Source organism: Pristiophorus japonicus, chromosome 4 (assembly GCF_044704955.1).
Source record: "Pristiophorus japonicus isolate sPriJap1 chromosome 4, sPriJap1.hap1, whole genome shotgun sequence".
NCBI classification, from domain to species: domain Eukaryota; kingdom Metazoa; phylum Chordata; class Chondrichthyes; family Pristiophoridae; genus Pristiophorus; species Pristiophorus japonicus.
This window is the reverse complement of record NC_091980.1, coordinates 300,598,113-300,618,925: the sequence shown is the minus strand read 5'-3', so window position 1 is coordinate 300,618,925 and position 20,813 is coordinate 300,598,113. Positions and strand designations below refer to the sequence as shown.

At 45.9% G+C, this 20,813-nt stretch overlaps 1 protein-coding gene across 1 annotated transcript in view; it reads right to left on the bottom strand.

The window, feature by feature from the left end:
- nrxn3a (neurexin 3a) overlaps nucleotides 1-20,813 on the bottom strand; it is a 2,272,338-nt gene that overhangs the window by 1,363,551 nt on the left and 887,974 nt on the right. Inside the window, exons 6-7 of the mRNA XM_070879627.1 lie at nucleotides 10,105-10,308; nucleotides 4,275-4,301 (exon numbers count right to left, since the gene is read on the bottom strand). Coding sequence (XP_070735728.1) covers nucleotides 4,275-4,301; nucleotides 10,105-10,308 — 231 coding nt within the window. The remainder of the gene's footprint in view (nucleotides 1-4,274; nucleotides 4,302-10,104; nucleotides 10,309-20,813) is intronic.

Genomic DNA, 20,813 nt, shown 5'->3' with positions numbered 1-20,813 from the left:
TAGCCGACAAACATTTTGCTATGTCCAACCCTCACCTAGTGCAGTGGTAATTTAGCCTAGGGTTGTTACATTAATCCCACTCCTCCCCACCTCAACACTTTTTTTTATATGTTAGAGAGGAAGGAGCCAGTATTCCAAGAGGCTGAGGCTTGAAGACCACGTGGTTCAAGTGCATTTGGCTTTTATGTTGGTAAGCTTTTGCAGGATTAAGGATGAAGGGTGGAAGACTTCCAAAAATATTTGATATAGAAACATAGAAAATAGGTGCAGGAGTAGGCCATTTGGCCCTTCGAGCCTGCACCACCATTCAATATGATCATGGCTGATCATGCAACTTCAGTACCCCATTCCTGCTTTCTCTCCATACCCCTTGATCCCTTTAGCCGTAAGGGCCACATCTAACTCCCTTTTGAATATATCTAACAAACTGGCCTCAACAACTTTCTGCGGTCGAGAATTCCATAGGTTCACATTTCTCTGAGTGAAGAAGTTCCCCTCATCTCGGTCCTAAATGGCTTACCCCTTATCCTTAGACTGTGACCCCTGGTTCTGGACTTCCCGAACATCGGGAACACTCTTCCTGCATCTAACCTGTCCAAACCTGTCAGAATTTTATGTTTCTATGAGATTTCCCTCTCATTCTTCCAAATTCCAGTGAATATATGCCTAGTCGATCCAGTCTATGGGCGAGAGGCTGTAATGCTGACAATTTGCTCCAAGATGGAGTGATCACAGGCTATTGAGCAAGCTGATGGTTACATGTCAATAGATGGCAAGGCAACAGCCACAAAACGTGGGTGACAACGCTGAGTGGGAATCTCTAGCGGGGCCAGACTCTCAGGATAAGGGGTTGGCCATTTACGACTGAGGTGAGGAGGAATTTCTTCACTCAGAGGGTGGTGAATCTTTGGAATTCTCTCACCCAATGGGCTGTGGATGCTGAATCGTTGAGTCTATTCAAGAGTAAGATCGATAGATTTTTGGACTCTAGGGGAATAAGTGAGCGGGAATGTAGCACTGAGTTGAGGATCGGCCATGGTCTTATTGGGTGATGGAGCAGGCTTGGGAGTGGGGGCTGCCTGGCCTATTCCTGCTCCTATTTCTTCTGCTCTTGGGATTGCAAGAGTCCAATTTGATTAGGGCGGCGCTGCCCAGGTATATGTATACAGTATAAAAAAGACATAGGGCTAGAATTTGCACTGTTTCGCCATCCGGTTTCTCGGTGGTATTGGTCGTTTTGGGCGAGAGCCGGGTCGGTGAAAAGTTTCCCAACTTAGTCACGCCGACGGTTTGGAAGTCCCGCTAGGGAGCGGACCAACAGCCTGCACCATCCACAGATCGCCCTGGCGCGATCTTTGGCTGATCGAAAACCTGTGGGTAAGTATAAAAAAATATATAAAGAAACGCCCAGGAGGATCAGCAGAGCTGGGCGGTCGGTTAGCAGGTCTGCAAGAAAAGGTAAGTGATTGTTTTTTTACTATTTATTTTCAAAATCTGTTGGGGTGATTTAATTTAAAAGTGTGTTGGGAATGTTGGTTTTATCTTTTAGTTCGTTTTTTTTTAAAATTATTTTTATTCTTTTTTTGGTGATAGGCCCAATCCGCAGCCTCGGGGTAAATTTTTATAGATTTTTAAATTTATCGTCCATTTTCTTTAGGCACCACCCAATCTAGCCTAAATTGCACTTTTTCGCCCAGATTGGGGGTGCAAGGCCAATATTTTTCGCGGGGCAGATTTTTAAAAACATTTTTGTTAAGTTTTTGCTCGCGATAATCTTCCCAGTCTTAGCGTTTTTTTGTGCGGCAATCAGGCGCTGGTGGGCTTTGGGGAAATTCTAGCCCATTGTATTATGTCTTGGAGTTATGTTCTTTATCCCTGCCTTGGTCCTACATAAAACAAGACAAACCGCTAACACTCATTGTATACTGTTACAAGGATTTCAGCAATGGTGGTCCATTATGAAATAATAATTAATTGTTCTTTCTGTCCGTAGATTGTAGGGAAGGAACATTGTTGAGGAATGGAACGTTTGTGATAGAATGAGGTGTATGTAATCAGCATCATAGGCAGTCTCTCGGAACCGAGGAAGACTTGCTTCCACTCCTGAAGTGAGTTCTTTGGTGGCTGAAAAGTCCAATACGAGAGCCACAGACTCTGTCACAGGTGGGACAGATAGTCGTTGAGGCAAGGGGCGGATGGGACAGGTTTGCCGCACATTCTTTCCGCTGTCTGCGCTTGATTTCTGCATGCTCTCGGCGTTGAGACTTGAGGTGCTCAGCGCCCTCCCGGATGCATTTCCTCCACTTAGGGTGATCTTGGGTCAGTGGGGATGTCGCACTTTATCAGGGAGGCTTTGAGGGTGTCCTTGTAGCGTTTCCGATGCCCATCTTTGGCTTGTTTGCTCCGAGTAGAGCGCTTGCTTTTGGAGTCTCGTGTCTGGTATGCAGATTATGTGGCCTGCCCATCGGAGCTGATCGAGTGTGGTCAGTGCTTCAATGTTGGGGATGTTAGCTTGCAAGTACTAACAGGATACGAAACACTAAAAACCACGTCTCAGGCCTGGTGAGCAACACATGCCCTCTGTGAAAGAGAATGAGTGGCACGGCAGCTTAAGAACAACAATGCTAGCGATTTCCCACGAGTTAGATTTCTCATTGCTGCTGCAGCAGAATACTGACCTTACGCCCTAAATTGTTATGAGCAGATCATCTGGATATAGGCATAGTGGGCCTTCAGATCTATGCAAAAGCTTCTCTGTTGGAAAATGACTGATTTACACTCGCCATAAAATACAATGTTAAAAAAAATAATTATTTTAATGTCTGTCATTTAAGATGAAATTAAATGGCTGGTGAAAGTAAGGGCCTAACAACAACAACTTGTGTTTGTATAGAGCCTTTAATGTAGCACGACATCCCAAGGTGCTTCACAGGAGTATTACAAGACAAAATATTTGACACTGAGCTACATAAGGAGAAATTATGGCAGGTGACCAAAAGCTTGGTCGAAGAGGTAGGTTTTAAGGAGCATCTTAAAGGAGGAAAGAGAGGTACGTAGAGAGGCTTAGGGAGGGAATTTCAGAGCTTGGGGCCGAGGCAACAGAAGGCATGGCCACCAATGGTTGAGCGATTATAATCAGGGATGCTCAGGAGGGCAGAATTAGAGGAGCGCAGATATCATGTGGGGTTGTGGGGCTGGAGGAGATTAAAGAGATAGGAAGGGGCGAGGCCATGGAGGGATTTGAAAACAAGGATGAGAATTTTGAAATCGAGGTGTTGCTTAACTGGGAGCCAATGTAGGTCAGCGAGCACAGGGGGTGATGGGTGAGCGGTGAGCAGGACTTGGTGTGAGTTAAGACATGGGCAGCTGAGTTTTGGATCACCTCTAGTTTGCGTAGGGTAGGATGTGGGAGGCCAGCCAGGAGTGCCTTGGAATAGTCAAGTCCAGAGGTAACAAAGGCAGCGGATGAGAGTTTCAGCAGCGGGTGAGCTGAGGCAGGGGCGGAGACGGGCGATGTTACGGAAGTGGAAATAGGCAGAAATAACACCTTGAAGACACGCAGAATCTGGGTCACGATTAATTTCTGGCCAGGAATCTCCTGCCAATTAGGCCTCTCTCATTTGCACAGATCTCAAAGTCATAGAGAAGGTGGCCCTAGCAGCAATGGAAAAAACATGCAGAACCTGTGTCTGCATTGAGCACTTGGCTGCCCTCAATTGGCCCACACTTCAAACTCTTTGGTCCTACCGTGAAACCATCTCACCAGTGCTTTGACTTACTGCTCTTGTGTTGCTTGTTAAAGGATTACTCAATTTGATTTACTTTTTTGTGCGTGACTGTAGAAACGTTTATCACTTTGTCCCCCTGATCTTTCAAGACATGCAGGTTATTACTGGAACACAGTCAAATGCCATTACACTGTACCCTGCTGAATAAAACAGCACGAGGCCAGGGTTACAAGTGATGTGATTAGCACCACGTAACCGACCTCGATAACTTCAACATTCACGAAGAATGCTTGAGACCCAACAACTGTTCTCTATGGAGGAGCTGAATATACATCAAAAATTGGAACTTTTACACATAATTGGTATTTGTTAATGAGATTTGACTGCGGGTTAATTTAACTCATTGATCTTTAAGCATATTCAGCAAGTCAACCTCTGCAGTCTTTTCCCCAGTGTATCTAAAGACATAACGACATACATATTAAGCAATTCTTTTAAACACGATAAAAGCATCAAGAACAAAATGAAACTTGAACAATAACTTACTGGAGTTACAGTTAATCCTGACACAGTCTAGACGGGGAAGAATAAATGAAAGATGAAATCGCATCCTTCAAGGTAACAGCTGCAGACATCCAATAACAATAAGTCCACCCTTCCGGGGACAGACACACGCAAAAAGGTGGCCATTTTACTTCACTTTTCATTTCACATATGCATCAAAGATCTTTACAAAATGAGACCCAAACATGGATTGGTGACCTCCATACAACAAAAGTCTCACAGAAATTACTGTATACTTGTTTTCTAGTCCCATTGCAGTAGCAGAAGCCCATTTTTCTTTAGGATAAGTAACAACTTTTTTTTCACTCTTCTCCCCCCCTCAGCCCCCCCCCCGCTCCCCTTCCCCCCCCCCCCCACCCACTCCCAACATCTTATTATAAAATGGCCACTTGCAAACAACTAACCATATGAAAACGCAACCAAGATTTAGTGGAGATTGTTTCAATTGTAAGTCTCAAAGATAACTGGCCCGACCATTTCACCAACTCATGACCATTTAGTCTACCAAATACCACTGGTGAAACTGTTGGAAGGTAGCATTTAGCAAGAAGATGGGTGGGCGGTGCATTGGCAGGGCCAGTGATCTTTGAAAGGCCTAGCAAGTTTCTCAAGGACTTCATTACAGTATTGCATACAGGAATAAAAAAGAAAATCTGTGAAATTGTTGCGGATAACACCAATTTTGAAAAGTATATTATTTGTATATCGAAATCAGAACGAGGAAAAGATTTTTTTCTAAAAATTCTGTAGGCCCAGAAATATTTATAAATCGCCGACCCCATGTAACCAATAGCTTACCAGCTTTTTTATATTGCCAGAATAATATCTTCTTCAATGCACATGTTGAATTTGATGCACTTCTTAATCCAATTAAAGCCATGGGAGCCATATTTTCCCCCACTTTAGTTGTTGTCGATTGACAAGTCTTTTTTTTTGTTCTTTTACAAAATTAACTAGAATAAAAGGAGACACTTCAGGCTCCAGAAAGTCAGGCGCGCGCCGAGAAATTCTTGAGAAACGATGAGGAATAAAATGACATCAACAATCTGGGTTCAGTTTCATGTGACCAGGTTTGTCATGTGTCGTCAACCGCAACAGAAAAGTGGGTGCAAACAGCCGCGGACCATTTGGCACAATCACCGTGCAGAGGCCATGATACCTTTCGGGGGCTGCGCGGCTTTCCTTCATCATCATGTCGCTCCCTACCCTAAAACCCCATTGGTCAACCACAATTACCTCTTTCTCAACTAAAGGCGCTCGATGGTTTTTTTTTTACATATAGAAAAAGTGGAGCGAACATCAAATGTGCCTGTTGGATGGTCCCTCGGCCTGACTCCCAGGTGCTGCAGGATGTGGGCCTCTGGACAATAACTGAGTGGCTCTGTGGTGTCTTCAGAACTCTGTTAAATGTTTATGCCTTTGAAGAAACCACTCTGCCGACCTATCCTAATTAGTAGAGTCAGCATTATGCAAACTCAGAGAATAAAACACATTTAAGATACTAGCAACTCCAATCGAGAGAAGGTGATATTGGAGTACCTGTGTATGATTTAATTCCTACCTAATGCAGGATTTTAAAGGAAAGGTGCTTAATTTTGTTTCTCTCTTCCTGTTGGCAATTGAGTCCGTGTTTGTCTGAGTTCCCCAATGGTTCAGTTGGTATGTGTATAGAACGAAATGTGATGCCGTTCTATGCAGGGTGCAGATACCCCGAGATTTGACCCCCATTCTGCGCTCCTTTCGCTGACTGGGTGCCTCAATGTTCTCAGACGGGAGGGGGCGGGGGTGGTAACAGTGGGGAGGGATTTTCAGGGTGCCTGCTCCCAATCACTATCCAGCGATTGCGACTGAGGAACATTAGATATTGGACGAAGACAGGAGCAAGGCTTGTCCATGGGGAATGATCACACGGGGAACGACCGAAAAGGGGATCAATCCAAGTTCGGGTCAACAACTTGAGAGGCAGAGGAAGAAAAAAAAAACAGATCATTCATTTTATTATTTTGTCGATCAAATTCTTGTAAATACCAGAACCTGAACTATCAGATCTGAAGGACTCTAAATACACGGAACCGGAATAGTTGCAACGAAAAGGCATGTAATGTACTTCCGCAAAGCACTTTGCAGGTGCAGCGGCAGGAGTCGCCTTGGGAAGGCCGTCTGAAACTCTTTTGGCTTAACGGGTGCTCAGAGGGCCCCTCGGACTTTATAAACCGAAGCAGATTTTGTTTCTTCTCGCGAATGTGGGCATTCCCACCTGCGTTCTCCAAATATTTCACAGGTTCTGTCCTGGTCTCCCCCAGAGGGTTCAATTCCCAGCCAGACAGCAAGATTCAGGTCCTGCTGGCTGTCCAATCTTTGCAAAGAGAAAAAGAAAACACGAAAAGGCGACATTTAACTAGGGTGAAAAAAAAACTTAAAAGTCGGTTCAGAATCAATCGGGGCTGTAATGCTGTATGAAAGGATTTGTTTTTGAAGTGTGGAGAAAGAGATTGATCATTTTTGAAAAGAACTATTTATTATAGATGGCTGAAAGAGATTTTATGGTGAAAAATGTGGCCATTTATGACCTAATGTTCAGTTGCTCCATCTCGCTATGAGCAAATGTAGTTAAAATCAATGATACAGATTTTTCCTCACTGTTTTCATTAAATAAGCTAAGCAATTATCATTATCTATCGCAATGTGCCTTTAACAGCTTCAGTGTGTGCACTGATCCATGGTGTAGGTGATGGGAATATTGATGCAAGTTCTAGTAGCGGGCATTTCAGTTATACTTCTTACAGCTCCAACTCTCTAAATCATACTTACAGAGTAGGTTAATATTCTTCTGGGCTACTGCACGCACTGGTAGGAACTGATGGCATGGTATTAATCTCGACGAGAAGGCGATGCACTGCGAGCACAAGACCAAGAGATATCGGACTGAATTTTCCTCTTTCATGCAAGGCAAGGGTGGGATTGGACTCCTGACCCTCCCGTGACCCTGACACATTTTCCGAGGTCAGGGATGGTCAGGCAGGGCAGGCTTCCTGATGCAAGTGTGATAAAAAAAGATAGCCCGACGGCGGTTCATAGCAAGGCTGCTGTGGGCAGCAGCAGGAGAGGGCGCTTAAAGAGACCCCGGGAGAAAAATTCAGGCCAAGCTTTCATAGGCCTCAGCCGAGACCAAGGCCTAAAAAGGTAGGTGTTTGCTGGGGGGCGGGTGGCCTTTTTGGAGCAACTGTTAGACCCGTTCTCTCTCTCCATCCAGGAACTTCAGGCCCTTCTCACCACTACCCCAGGAACCAACAGGGACATCTCCTGGCGACCCCGGGGAAGCGACATTAACGGGGACAGGTGGGAGGGAACTGGGCAGTGATCCCACTCGCCCCCACCCCCACCCCCCATTCCTGCTCCCCACCCACCCCCAGCGGGCAGGGAAAGGGGTGCACAGCGACAGTGGATGGCGGAAGGGCGCAGGGGTGGGGAGAGGGGGGAATGGAAATTAAGTTTGGGCGCGGGATTTTGCTTTCCAAATTTTGCTCCATTTTCTGTCGCTAACCTGCCCGGGGGGAGGTGGGGGATTGGAACGGAAAATCTGCTCCTGATATTTAGAAAACAATATTTGTTTCACGAAAATTATTTGAATTATGCAATGATTTGAATGAAGTGATTTTGAATTAAGTGTAGGTTGTACCTTAACTAGGATTAAAAGACATTTCCTTTGTAAACAGCAGTAATAGCATTTAATCTGTGTTATCTCGGGCTGTGAAGCAGATCATGTTTTGAATCAGAAAAACAAACTGCATAAATTTCAGAGGGAAAAAATAATGAAAAAGTTGAAATCTTTGTCAGTGGATTATGAGTGCCATATTGCACTTTCCCTTTGTCAATGGATTAAAAAAAAAAAATCGCTTTCCCTATTTAGGTGGAGATTTCCTCACGAGAGCTAAAGACATGGGGGAAATGTTGAGATCGCTGCAAAGACTTAACTGCAACTGAGATCTGGAACTATTTCTCTGCGTGTTAAATGTGTCCCACTCTCTTTATTAAGTGACTGTTTATTTGAACTTAGCTGCATCGTAAGCTGAGAATGGAACTCTCTTTGTCCTCAAAGGCTTTAGTTGCAAAGACCGATTATTATAATTATTTTTTTTAGTTTAAAAGAGAGAGAAAACGCAAAGCGCCGTCATCTAAACTGGTAGCAGGGAGATGCTGCGTCCAACTCACCCTGAACATCATCGGAAAGCAGTCAGTCAGTTTATGTTACACAGTGATCACTAGAGGGCATAACCACTAAAAAACTACAATGATGAAGGAAAGCTTCAGGAGGGCCAAATATAACGATAGTGACAGCACCGGGGACCACTGACGGTGTTCTTAAATTTACCGCTCAGTAAGATTTCTGTCGGAATAGAAACAGCTTCTGCATCAGTAAAATCGCTCTCTCCTGCTGTCAACCTCACTCCCCCCCCCTCCCCTCTCAGATGGAAAATGATTACCTTATTGCCTTTCAAAAATCCACCCCTTTTTTCATGCAATATCCAAAATAATTAAATGTATTTCTCAAAACCTATTTACTTTTAAGTCTTTTCTTGAAAGAGAAAGGGGGGAGGGTGGGGGAGGACAAATTCTGAAATTTTATCTTAAAGAATGATCCATCCATCCATTTCCTCCACCCCCACCCCCATATCGTTCCGTCCCACTCAAACGATCGCTCGGTGTTCTGATGTTTAGACCCCATCAAAGTTCGTAGCTAAACATTTTAAAATTCCGACTTGGTATTTTTTTTCCCCTCTTGACGCATTAAATGAATGGCAATCAGGGCACTGATTGCAAAGAATTAGGCAAATGCATCTCTAATGGGAGCTTTCTCGCTCATTAATTGCACAGGAATTTGAAAGGTTGTTGGTGGAAGTTTGGAGAGGTTTCTGAAACAGCTGTCGCAGCGAACAATTATAAAAAAAAACCTGATGTACGATTGAATATGGTCGATCTTACTGAATCGCTGCCATTCGGGGATCGCCAATTTAGTAATGGGGGGGGGGTTTGGGGGGGGGAGCGGCGGGGGAGAATTTGGGCGTCTGTGAGGTAAGGCGAGCCAGCTGCAGGTTAGGTTGTGCACTCTGTTCTCAGGGCTGTTTGCCAAGCGGGCCGCAGGCTTCAGGCCTTTGAAGGGTTGATAGCCATCTTTTGACTGATGACCCGTGAAGCATTTTGAAAAAAAAATTAAGCGACAAATTTAATTTTGAAAAAAAGACGATTTTAAAAAAAACTTTAAAACCACAAAATTTGACTCAAATGAAGAACAGAAACGACTATGAAAAAAACACACCAAAGAAAAATCTAAAAAATATTTTTTTAAACTTTTTTTTAATATATATATAAAACCCACCGAAGTAGGTCACAGCACTTTTTCTTTTACAAGAAGGAATGATTATGGGTACACAATTACTTTTTTGTACGATTTAAACTAGCAGGTAACTTGCCTGTTGGTGACAATTTTACTAAAACATTTGCTGTGACTTACTTGGCAGTGCCGACAGGGATGGTTTGCAAAAAACATGAATAATTGCTCAAAAGATGGTCCATATAAACATGGATTTCAAATCCGACAAGTCGTCTCACGTTAGAGAAAAATTTCATGCACGTTTTATACAACACTCGCAGGCATCACTAATTAACATTACCGTTTTTAAGAAACTAGGTTCAGGATTTAAGATCAAGTATTAACGGTATTGAAATAATTGTTGATAGCTTTACGACTGATTAGAAAAATAAAATCTGGGCATGAATTGCGTCAGCCCTGCGATCTGGCGCCATACAATACCTAAGTTGACTGTCAGTTTCACGCGACCTCCATCAAGCTCCAGGCGAAGTGTGTCAGCCGAGTCCCTCGAGGTGGTGGCCATGAGCAAGCCATAGGCTCGCTGAGACATGAAGCGGAGGGAGACATCTTCAGCTTCCGTATGCATGACCCAGGGCATGACTATCTTCAGGTACATGCTGCCGTCATAGCTGAGGATGGATGCCTCTGCGGGGGGGAGAAAGAGAGAAATAAAAGACGGGGTTAGGTTTGTGGCTTTCGAGGCGTCAACCTTTGACTGTGTGGTGGTCTCTGAGACATCTTTGTGACACCCCCTGAGGCACCGGGCTGTGGGTTTACCGTTTACCACCACGGGGATGGCACCCTTCGGGAGACACAAGGGGAGAGCAGATATTTGGCTCCTAAAGTTTACCTTATTGATAGTTAGGAATCAGACCCCTGTTAATGTGACCCCTCCAGAACCACAGTTAAGTAAGTCATTTCTCTTTATTGCCACTTTATTGGATTGTTCTTGGATTATTGTATCGTTCCTGATGGTGTACTGCAAGTAATCTAGCATTGTGTTCCTTGTTTTGTATTCTTACAGCTTACCACACGTAATAAAGGATTTGGAATCTGAAGCCCTTATCTTTGGCCATATTTCTTGGAGTTGCGGTTGCTGGTGACATGAGAGTTACCGCTTGCCTCAAGCTACATTCTCGCAGAAACCAGTACAAACTGGATTTTGTATCTGGAGTTGAAGGAATTTTTTTTTTTTTTAACGTACACACATACCAACTACATTTTATGACAAGACAAGCTTGCAACATTCAATTTTGAATTCAATCTTGATTTCTTATTTTCCTTCTCGCTGTAATATCCTTACACACTACTATAAATTCACACGAGGCACATTCTGCAGACAAGGTCACTCTGTGACCTGTACCTTTATTCACAGGACCAAGAAGTGATGAGCCTGCGTGGGACCTCCCTTTATATACCTGGATGACCAGGTGAGGAGTGTCTCCCACAAGTTCACCCCCTATGGTCAAGGTGTGCATTTCTTAGGTGTATACAGTATGCAGTGTTGTTACATGAAGGTTACAGTTACATGAAGGTTACAGACATGACACTCGCCTTCCACATGACAATTGGAGCGGGGAGGGGGAGTTCAGGATGTGGACAAGTTACCCGCAGTTTCAATGTGAGCACTTCTGCTCCTCCCACAGCTCCATAATCTTTTATTATAGCATCCTCCCGCGATACCGTTAAGGACCGGCGGTTTGGCTGCTGCACAATAACAACAACAAATTGTATTCCTATAGAGCCTTTAACGTGGTAAAACACCCCAAGGCACTTCACAGGAGTATCATGAGATAAAGAATTTGACACTGAGCCACAGAAGTAGAAATTAGCCCAGGTGAGCAAAAGCTTGGTCAAAGAGGTAGCGACTTGAAGGAGGAAAGAGTGGTAGAGAGGCGGAGAGGTTTAGGCAGGGCGTTCCAGAGCTTGGGGCCCAGGCAACAGAAGGCACGGCCACCGATGGTTGTGCAATTATAATCAGGAATGCTCAAGAGGGCAGAATTAGAAGAGCGCAGACATCTCAGGGGGGTTGTGGGGCTGGAGGAGATTACAGAGATAGGGAGGGGTGAGGCCATGGAGCGATTTGAAAACAAGGATGAGAATTTTGAAATCAAGGCGTTGCCAATGTAGGTCAGCGAGCACAGGGGGGTGATGGGTGAGCGGAACTTGATGCGAGTTAGGACATGGGCTGCCGAGTTTTGGATCACCTCTAGTTTACGTCGGGCAGCATGCGGGAGGCCAGCCAGCCATACGTGCAAGGCAACCCACCGCAGCAAAGATGGGAAAGGGGACCTGACTATCTAGAATCTCACAGGAAATAGGGCTAATGCTGGCTATAGACGTGCACCCTGGTCGATTCCAGGGGGCACTAAACAAACTGGAATGAGTGTACTCCTCATGCCATATTGGACGCTTCAGTGGCTCTTTTCCATCGGAAAAATGGATAGCCTGTGAGCCTATGATCGTTCCTGGGAAGTGGCGTGCATTGCAGAGGAGACAGGAAGAAAGTAAGGGGAAATGCCCTTAAAAAAAAAATGGAAGTAGACCTCTGAAGGAGGGCAGGGAGTTGCCAAGGCAGAGAGGTTTGGGAGGGGATTTCCAAAGTGCAAGGTTTAGTTGCTGAAAGCGCTTCCATGGTTGGAGGGAGTTGGTGCGGGGGGGGTGGTGGGGATCGGGGGGGGGAATTACACAATAGATGAGAGGCAGAAGAGTGGGGATGTAGGGCTGGGGAAAAGAGTAAGGCTAAACTGAGACCATGGACAACATAAGAACATAAGAAATAGGAGTAAGGAATCAGTAAGGAGCAAAGAGGAAGAGCATGCACGATGATGTGTACGAGGCTTGGGTAAGTAAGTTCACAAGGGCACTGATGGTAGCAATGTTGACAGATTACAGAAAGACAAGAAAAGATTTGATGAAGGCAGAAGGGTGGATTGATGTTGAAGTTCCTTAATCTCAATGAGATGCACAGATAATATAAGAACATAAGAAATAGGAGCAGGAGCCGGCCATTTGGCCCCTCGAGCCTGCTCCGCCATTCAATAAAGTCATGGCTGGTCTTCGACCTCAACTCTACTTTCTTGCCTGTTCCCCATATCCCTTGACTCCCCTGTAGTTTAAGAATCTGTCGATCTGAGCCTTGAAGATATTCAATGAGTCTCCACAGCTCTCTGGGGTGGAGAATTCCAAAGATTCACGACCCTCTGAGATGGCCAAGGAGAAGCGGAGGAGAAAGGCGGCTGAACAATTCTATCAGGATAACAATGCTGCCATCAGCAGAAGGCATCGGGATTAGGGAGTGAGAAATGACAGCTCCTTTCAAGGCAAAAAATACGAGTTATCAGAAAATGTTGAGAGCTGTCGGGCTGGGGATTTGATTTTTGTAAGTTTTTGCATAGCGGGTCACAACCTAACATTTCCCCGTCAGGCATGATATAAATTAGACGTGGAATGAAGCTGCCACCAACCCTCGCCACATCAACATATTTCAACCTCCAACTTCAGAATGTCCCACACCAGCCAACTCTCGTGCCTCCGGAGAGTGCAGACTGCTGATTACTGTCGAAACATGGGCCGTTCTGTGTCATACAATCGGTTTGAGATTTCAGTTACACGTGTGAAAATTATAGTCATTAAAATGTTAGGCATCAACCCATTAGCCTGGGTTGAACTTTAGGCCACAGCTTCTGAGTTAAAAGAGACAGTTTTCTAAGTGACTGTGCCAGACAATCAATTTACTGACTTTTTTTTTTGTAAAGCAGTATGACAGAAAGTACGAACCACAGTAAAGTCATCCTTGGACACTCCAGTAACACAACAGCACTGGACAAAGCCTTGACCAGGTTTTCATAGAAACATAGAAAATAGGTGCAGGAGTAGGCCATTCGGCCCTTCGAGCCTGCACCACCATTCAATATGATCATGGCTGATCATGCAACTTTAGTACACCATTCCTGCTTTCTCTCCACACCCCTTGATCCCTTTAGCCGTAAAGGCCACATCTAACTCCCTTTTGAATATATCTAACGAACTGGCCTCAACAACTTTCTGTGGTAGAGAATTCCACAGGTTCACAATTCTCTGAGTGAAGAAGTTTCTCCTCATCTCGGTCCTAAATGGCTTACCTCTTATCCTTAGACTGTGACCCTTGGTTCTGGACTTCCCCAACATCGGGAACATTCTTCCTGCATCTAACCTGTCCAATCCCGTCAGAATTTTATGTTTCAGCAAATTAAGATACATGACAGAGAGAAACCATTCCCAGGGGAAGTGGGAATAAGAAATACAGGTTGGACCTCCCTAGTCCAGCGCCCTTGGGACCTGACCGGTGCTGGAACAGAGAATTTTCCGAACCACAGGAGGTCAGTATATACCCTACTTAAGCATTCGCCTAGCCTAGGCTTACTGGTACCTGTAGAGTGCTGCTTACCGCTCTCCCGGGCTATCTACCTCATCATGCCTGGGAAGCACTGGAAACTGGACGGCACCACGCAAAGTAGCAGTTCTGCAAGCTAATGCCGAACCATGGATGTTTCCGGACCGGAGAGGTTCAACCGGCATCTTACTTCATTCCCCACTGCTGCGCACCCCTCCCCCCCTAGCCCCAAGAATCTTTCCTCTTCCCTAAGATCTGTAATTCCCTCCCGAAACCTCTCCACCTCTCTACCTCTCTTTCCACGTTCCTTAAAACCTACCTCTTTGACCAAGCTGCCGTAATTTCTTATGTGGCTCGGTGTCAAATTTATTTTTGTCTTATAACACTCCTGTGAAGTGCCTTGGGACGTTTTACTACATTAAAGGCGCGATATAAATATAAGTTGTTGTTGTTGCTTTCTCACTTCGCTTGAAGGAACTCACTCTGGCTATGTTACCATTCAACAGCAACAACTTGCATTTGTACAGCGCCGTAAACAGCCCAAGGGGCTTCACGAGAGCGTTTTCAAGCAGAATTTGACACCAAGCCACGAGATATCTGGACGAGTGGATATAGATTTTAAGGAGTGTCTTAAAGGTGGAGAGAGAGGCGGAGAGATTTCGGTTGGGAATTCCAGAGCTTAAGGCCTAAGCAGCTGAAGGCATGGCCGCCAACGGTGGAGCGGTTAAAATCAGGGACGGGCAAAAGGCCAGAATTGCAGGAGTGCCGAGATCTCGGAGGGTTGTAGAGCTGGAGGAGGTTTCAGAGATAGGGATTCATTCCGAAGGTCCCTACTATATCTCACTCATTTTCTTCGGCAGCACCTCCCAAGCCCACGACCTCCACCACCTAGAAGGACAAGGGCAGCAGGTGCATGGGGGCACCATTACCTCCAAGTCAAGCACCATCCCAACTATATATCGCCGTTCCTTCATCATCGATGGGTCAATTCCTAGAAGTCCCCAGCTATCCATCATCATCATAGGCGGTCCCTCGGAATCGAGGAAGACTTGCTTCCACTCTTAGAATGAGTCCTTAGGTGGCTGAACAGTCCAATACGAGAACCACAGTCCCTGTCACAGGTGGGACAGATAGTCGTAAGGGAGGGTGGGACTGGTTTGCCGCACGCTCTTTCCACTGCCTGCGCTTGATTTCCACATGCTCTCGGCGATGAGACTTAAGGTGCTCAGCGTCCTCTTGGATGCACTTCCTCCACTTAGGGCGGTCTTTGGCCAGGGACTCCCAGGTGTCAGTGGGGATGTTACACTTTATCAGGGAGGCTTTGAGGGTGTCCTTGTAATGTTTCCTCTGTCCACCTTTGGCTCGTTTGCCGTGAAGGAGTTCTGAGAAGAGCGCTTGCTTTGGGAGTCTCGTGTCTAGCATGCGGACAATTTGGCCTGCCCAACGGAGCTGATCAAGTGTGGTCAGTACTACCTAACTATCAGCACTGTGGGAGCTCCTTCACCCCATGGATTGCAGCGGTTCAAGAAGGTGGTTCACCACCACCGACTCAAGGGCAACTGGGGATGGGCAATAAATGATGGCCTTGCCCAAAAATGAATGTTAAAAATGTGAATATTCTTTGTGTGTGATTACGTAGTGAGTGTTGGCAGGTTATTCAACTGTGCAGAATATCACAGCCAAGTCTGATCCTATCCTTAAGTCCAGATATATACAATTTTCAGCAGGATAGCAACCTAGAGCAGGATGTCTTCCTCTTCTCTAGCCCATCGAATCGAATTGTAGCACCTGTAACATCACCCCAAATGAAATGAGCTAACTTCATACAGACAGGGAATCTCTCAAGGGACCTTCCTGAACTATACAGAAATGTCAGAATTAGTAGATGAAACATGACCAAGGTCCATCCTGCTCGCCTTCTACCATCCTGATAGTCGCACAATACAACGATAATAGAGTTGTTGACCAACCACAGCGATCAATCTCTATCGATGAATCTACAACAGACCCAGAGATGAGGCGAGGAAAACCCCCAGTGGTGAAGAGGTCTAGGAACCATAAGGTTCACAGTCAACTTTTTGCCTACAAGTATGCTGTACTTACCACAGGTCAGGTCTCTAATTACTCACATACTGTATCCCAAAATGTTATTTTTCTGAAAGAAACCATCCATTTTTCCATTTGACTGAATCAATACTGCTCATGTGGCTCAGTATTCTAAGACTCAATTTTCCCCAACCTCTTTTTTGCGCGCTGGAAACGGCGCCGGAAAAAAGTCGCCCCATCTTGGCCGCTCTTCCGAGTCCCCGGAGTACCAGTGTGGCGTGCATTGTGAACTGGGGGGGGCGGAGCAACAGGCCTGCGCGCATGCTCCTCACCCTCCCAGCATGTCCTGCGGGCTGTGAGCAGGACCCGATGCTCACAGACCCTATCCCCAGCCGAGTGGCCTCCCGCACCGGCTGGCCGGCCCGCTGAGTTCCCGGGCCTAGGTAGGACTTCAGTTTTATTTTTTATTCATTGATGGTTGTGCTTGAGACCTTTGATAGGAGTGGGGGGGGGGGGGGAGGAAAGAGTGTTTTGGTGGGGGGGAGAGAAAGAGTGTTTTGGAGGGGGGGAACTTTGGAAAAAAAAACTTGATTCTGGCATAAAGGTAGGACTTCTACTTTTTTATTTGTTATTGATTGATTGCTTATTACTTTTTGTGGTTTGTTTAGTGCTTTGTAAGTCTTAGTGCAGGTCCTCAGCTTCCTTCTATGTTTAATTTGTTATTGAATGCTTATTTTAGTGCTTTGTAAGTCTTGGTGCTTTAAATGTACTAACCTGCGCTGATTCCTTCACTGCCCGCAATGTTTTTCAGAGCTGGCCACATACGCTGACCTAAGTCGATTTGGAGTAAGTTTTAGCTGGCCAAAGTGGCCAGAACTGGCGTAAGTGTCTGGGAACGCCCTCTTTTGAAAAAAAAACTCAACCAAAAAAAAAATCGTACCTAACTGACTTACTCTGGAGCAAATTTTGGGGGGGAAAATGGCATTTATTAATTTACGCCAGAAAAAACAACTTACTTCATAAAAATTGATGCAAGTCATGGCCAAAATTGGGCCCTTAGTGATTACATTACAAACAAAACAGTAGCATTGAACTTTAAGGAAACCAGACTACTTTTGTAATGATTACAAAAGACGTAGGGGCCGAAATTGCCCTCCGCCCCGTTTGGGGAGGATAATTCGAATTATCTGGTGAGTTACCGCCCCAATCGATGGGCTGGGGAATAGAGGGAAGTTACCCTCTTTTCTTCTCAAAAATCATTGGGGCGGTTGTTGGGGGACAGCAGAGGGGCGGAAGCGAGTCGGGAGCGGGGCGGAAGGCGGGCGGTGTCATCGTCGCCGTGCTGAGCACGTCAGTGCAACACTGATGACGTCAGCGTGACACTGATGACGTCAGCGCGGCACTGCTGATGTCAGCGCGGCACTGATGAGGTCAGCGCGACAAGGACGTGCCACGTCGTGCTGACGCTTCGCAATGTCTTTCTCTTAAAGGGGAGGGACGCTGCGAGGCCGACTTGGTGCCTACTGGGCTACTAGGGAGGGCCTCGGCAAGGGCAATTAAGATAAAATGGCGGCCACGGCGGTGCGCCCTCTCCTTTAAGGGCGGACGCGCCGCCCAGCCGCTGGCAGCTTCCCGCCGTGCGAAGCTGTCGGGGGCACTGACAAGTGATCAATCGATTATTTGAGAGCAAGGCGGTGCGGGCTCTAATGAAGTCATTACCGCCGTTCACACAGGAGTGGGCCGGATACCTTCTCCACCTCAAAAACTCACAAGGGCAACGTCCCGATCGGCGGACAGTCCGCCCCGACTGGGCAGAAACTCATTTCCACCCCGATACCGCCCCGTAAAATAGGGGACAATTTTGGCCCCATAGAACTTAACTTCAAACAGAATCCTACCAGAACCTTGAGCCCTGATGCTGTATGGATATCTTCACCAATGGATTACAGAGTGCATGTAAACAGACGTTAATTATCTATGTGATGTAAACTAGACGATTCTCTTTCCCCCATTTCCTGGAAAGGGCAGAGAACTGTCAGTGACCACACCACTGTGTTTTCTGACTGCAACCAACTGGATTTAGACAGTATGAGAAAACCAGAGGAGATGCTACAGAAAACGGAATTTATCTTTACATTTGACAGCCCGTATCATACTTTGACTCCAGTTTGAACCTATTTATTGCTTTAATCCCACATTATGTCTCCTTGCATCTGACTGAATTCCCTGCTTTCAAACTTCTGCTGGTGTCACTAGCACGTGCTGGAGACCAACCTTAAAGTGTCCGATCCTCCAATTTGCACTGTGTAGATAGACAAAATTCAAAAACGAACCTATTCTGTTTCATTATTGATGGGCAATAAATACAGCCTCGACAGCATGATGCACATCTTGAGAACAAATGATTCTTATTTTATTATTCACTGGCAAGGCTGTTATTAATTGCCCCATGCCAGTTGCCCGGAGAAGGTATGATGGGTCGCCTTCCTGGAGTAGCAATTGCTTTTATGACTGAATGTTTTATGGGCCATTATTAAAAGTCACTGAAGTCAGTCTGGAGTCAATATTTCATCTATCAAAGTACCTAATAGGAAAAGAATTAACAATGGGATGGGCGTGGATAAAGTAGCTGGTACCTTGACATAATCCACTAAAAATGTGCTAAATCTGAGATGAAACAAAATGTTGGTTGGGTCATCTACATATTCATATGTGTTGGAATATCTTAAAGGAGCTTCAGCTTGTAGTCTTCACCAGTGTCTCTTCTGGAACACATGACGAACAGTAGCACCTGAGTGTACTTCGAGTCTCAACGGCTATCTGTCCCACCTGTGACAGAGTCTGTGGATCTCGTACTGGACTGTTCAGCCACTAAAGAACTCACTTCAGGAGTGGAAGCAAGTCTTCCTCGATTCCGAGGGACTGCCTCTGATGATCATCATTACCCTCATCATAGGCAGTCCCTCGAAATCGAGGAAGACTTACTTATACTCGAAAAGTGAGTTCTCAAGTGACTGTACAGTCCAATACAGGAATTACAGACTTTGTCACGGGTGGCACAGATAGTCGTTGGAGGAAAGGGTGGGTGGGGAGTCTCGTTTGCCGCACGCTCCTTCCACTGTCTGCGCTTGTTTTCTGCATGCTCTTGACAACGAGAATCGAGGTGCTCAGCGCCCTCCCAGATGCTCTTCCTCCACTTTGGGTGGTCTTTGATCAGGGATTCCCAGGTGTCGGTGGGGATGTTGCACTTTATCAAGGAAGCTTTGGGGGTGTCCTTGAAATGTTTCCTCTGCCCACCTGGGGCTCGCTTGCCGTGCAGGAGTTCCGAGTAGAGCGCCTGCTTTGGGAATCTTGTGTCGGGCATGTGGACAATGTGGCCTGCCCAGCGGAGCTGGTCGAGTGTGGTCAGTGCTTCGATGCTGGGGATGTTGGCCTGGTCAAGGACGCTAATGTTGGTGCATCTATCCTCCATGGGAATATATCGGATCTTGCGGACACAGCATTGGTGGTATTTCTCCAGCGACTTGAGATGTCTACTGTATATGGTCCATGTCTCTGAGCCATATAGGAGGGCGGGTATCACTACAGCCCTGTAGACTATAAGCTTGGTGTCAGATTTGAGGTCCTGGCCTTCGAACACCTGAATATATAACACACCACTGGCACATCTTCATACATCTTCATACCCTCTCACTACACAGCGCCCCACGTTATGCCATTGAGCCCCTGTTCTTAGTGTATATTATGTGGATGCAATACTATACCATCATATAGGCTAATTACAAGACATACCTGATAATTTCATATCTCAGCAATAGCAATAACAAATATTATGTCAACATCTATTCAACTATTCCTGAAGATGGCAAATATGTTGATGTTGAAAGATTTCCCTCAACACAAGATCTCGAAAAACTCTGCGATTCTCCACATCTGGCCTCAAGTGCATTCCTAATCTCTTTGCCATCACCATTGGTGGCCGTTCCTTCAGCCATCCAGGCCAGAAGCTGTCGAATTCCCTCCCTAAACCTCTCCACCTTACTGTCCACTTTGAAACCCACCTCTAAAGACCACCTCCTTGAATAAGAATTTAGTCACCTTCTTTGCCTCAGTGTCAATTTTTATCTGATTATGCTCCTGTGAAGTGCCTTGGGTGCTATATAAAAGAAGGTTGTTGTTGTATGTAACCATGAGTGAGAATATGGAGCACAAATTAAACACGTTTGTTTAAAGCTTATTCCAGCGACGTTACACAGTTTGGTTTATAGGGCGTGTTTGTGATCAATGAAATTAGGCAAGGAACACAGAACATGTTCGGGGAAGGGTTTCGCTAGGAGCATATGACCAAGGCATGTGTTATCATTTTAAAAATTCATTCCTGTGATGTGGGCGTCGCAGCCAGGCCATGATTTATTGCCCATCCCTAATTGCCCTGGAGAAGGTGGTGGTGCGTCGCCTTCTTGAACCGCTGCAGTCCGTGTGGTGAAGGTGCTCCCACAGTGCTGTTAGGGAGGGAGTTCCAGCATTTTGACCCAGCGACGATGAAGGAGCGGCCGATATATTTCCAAGTCAGGATGGTGTGTGACTTGGAGGGGAACATGGAGGTGATGGTATTCCCATGCGACTGCTGCCCTTGTCCTTCTAGGTGGTAGAGGTCGCGGGTTTGGGAGGTGCTGCCGAAGCCTTGGCGAGTTGCTGCAGTGCATCTTGTAGCTGGTGCACACTGCAG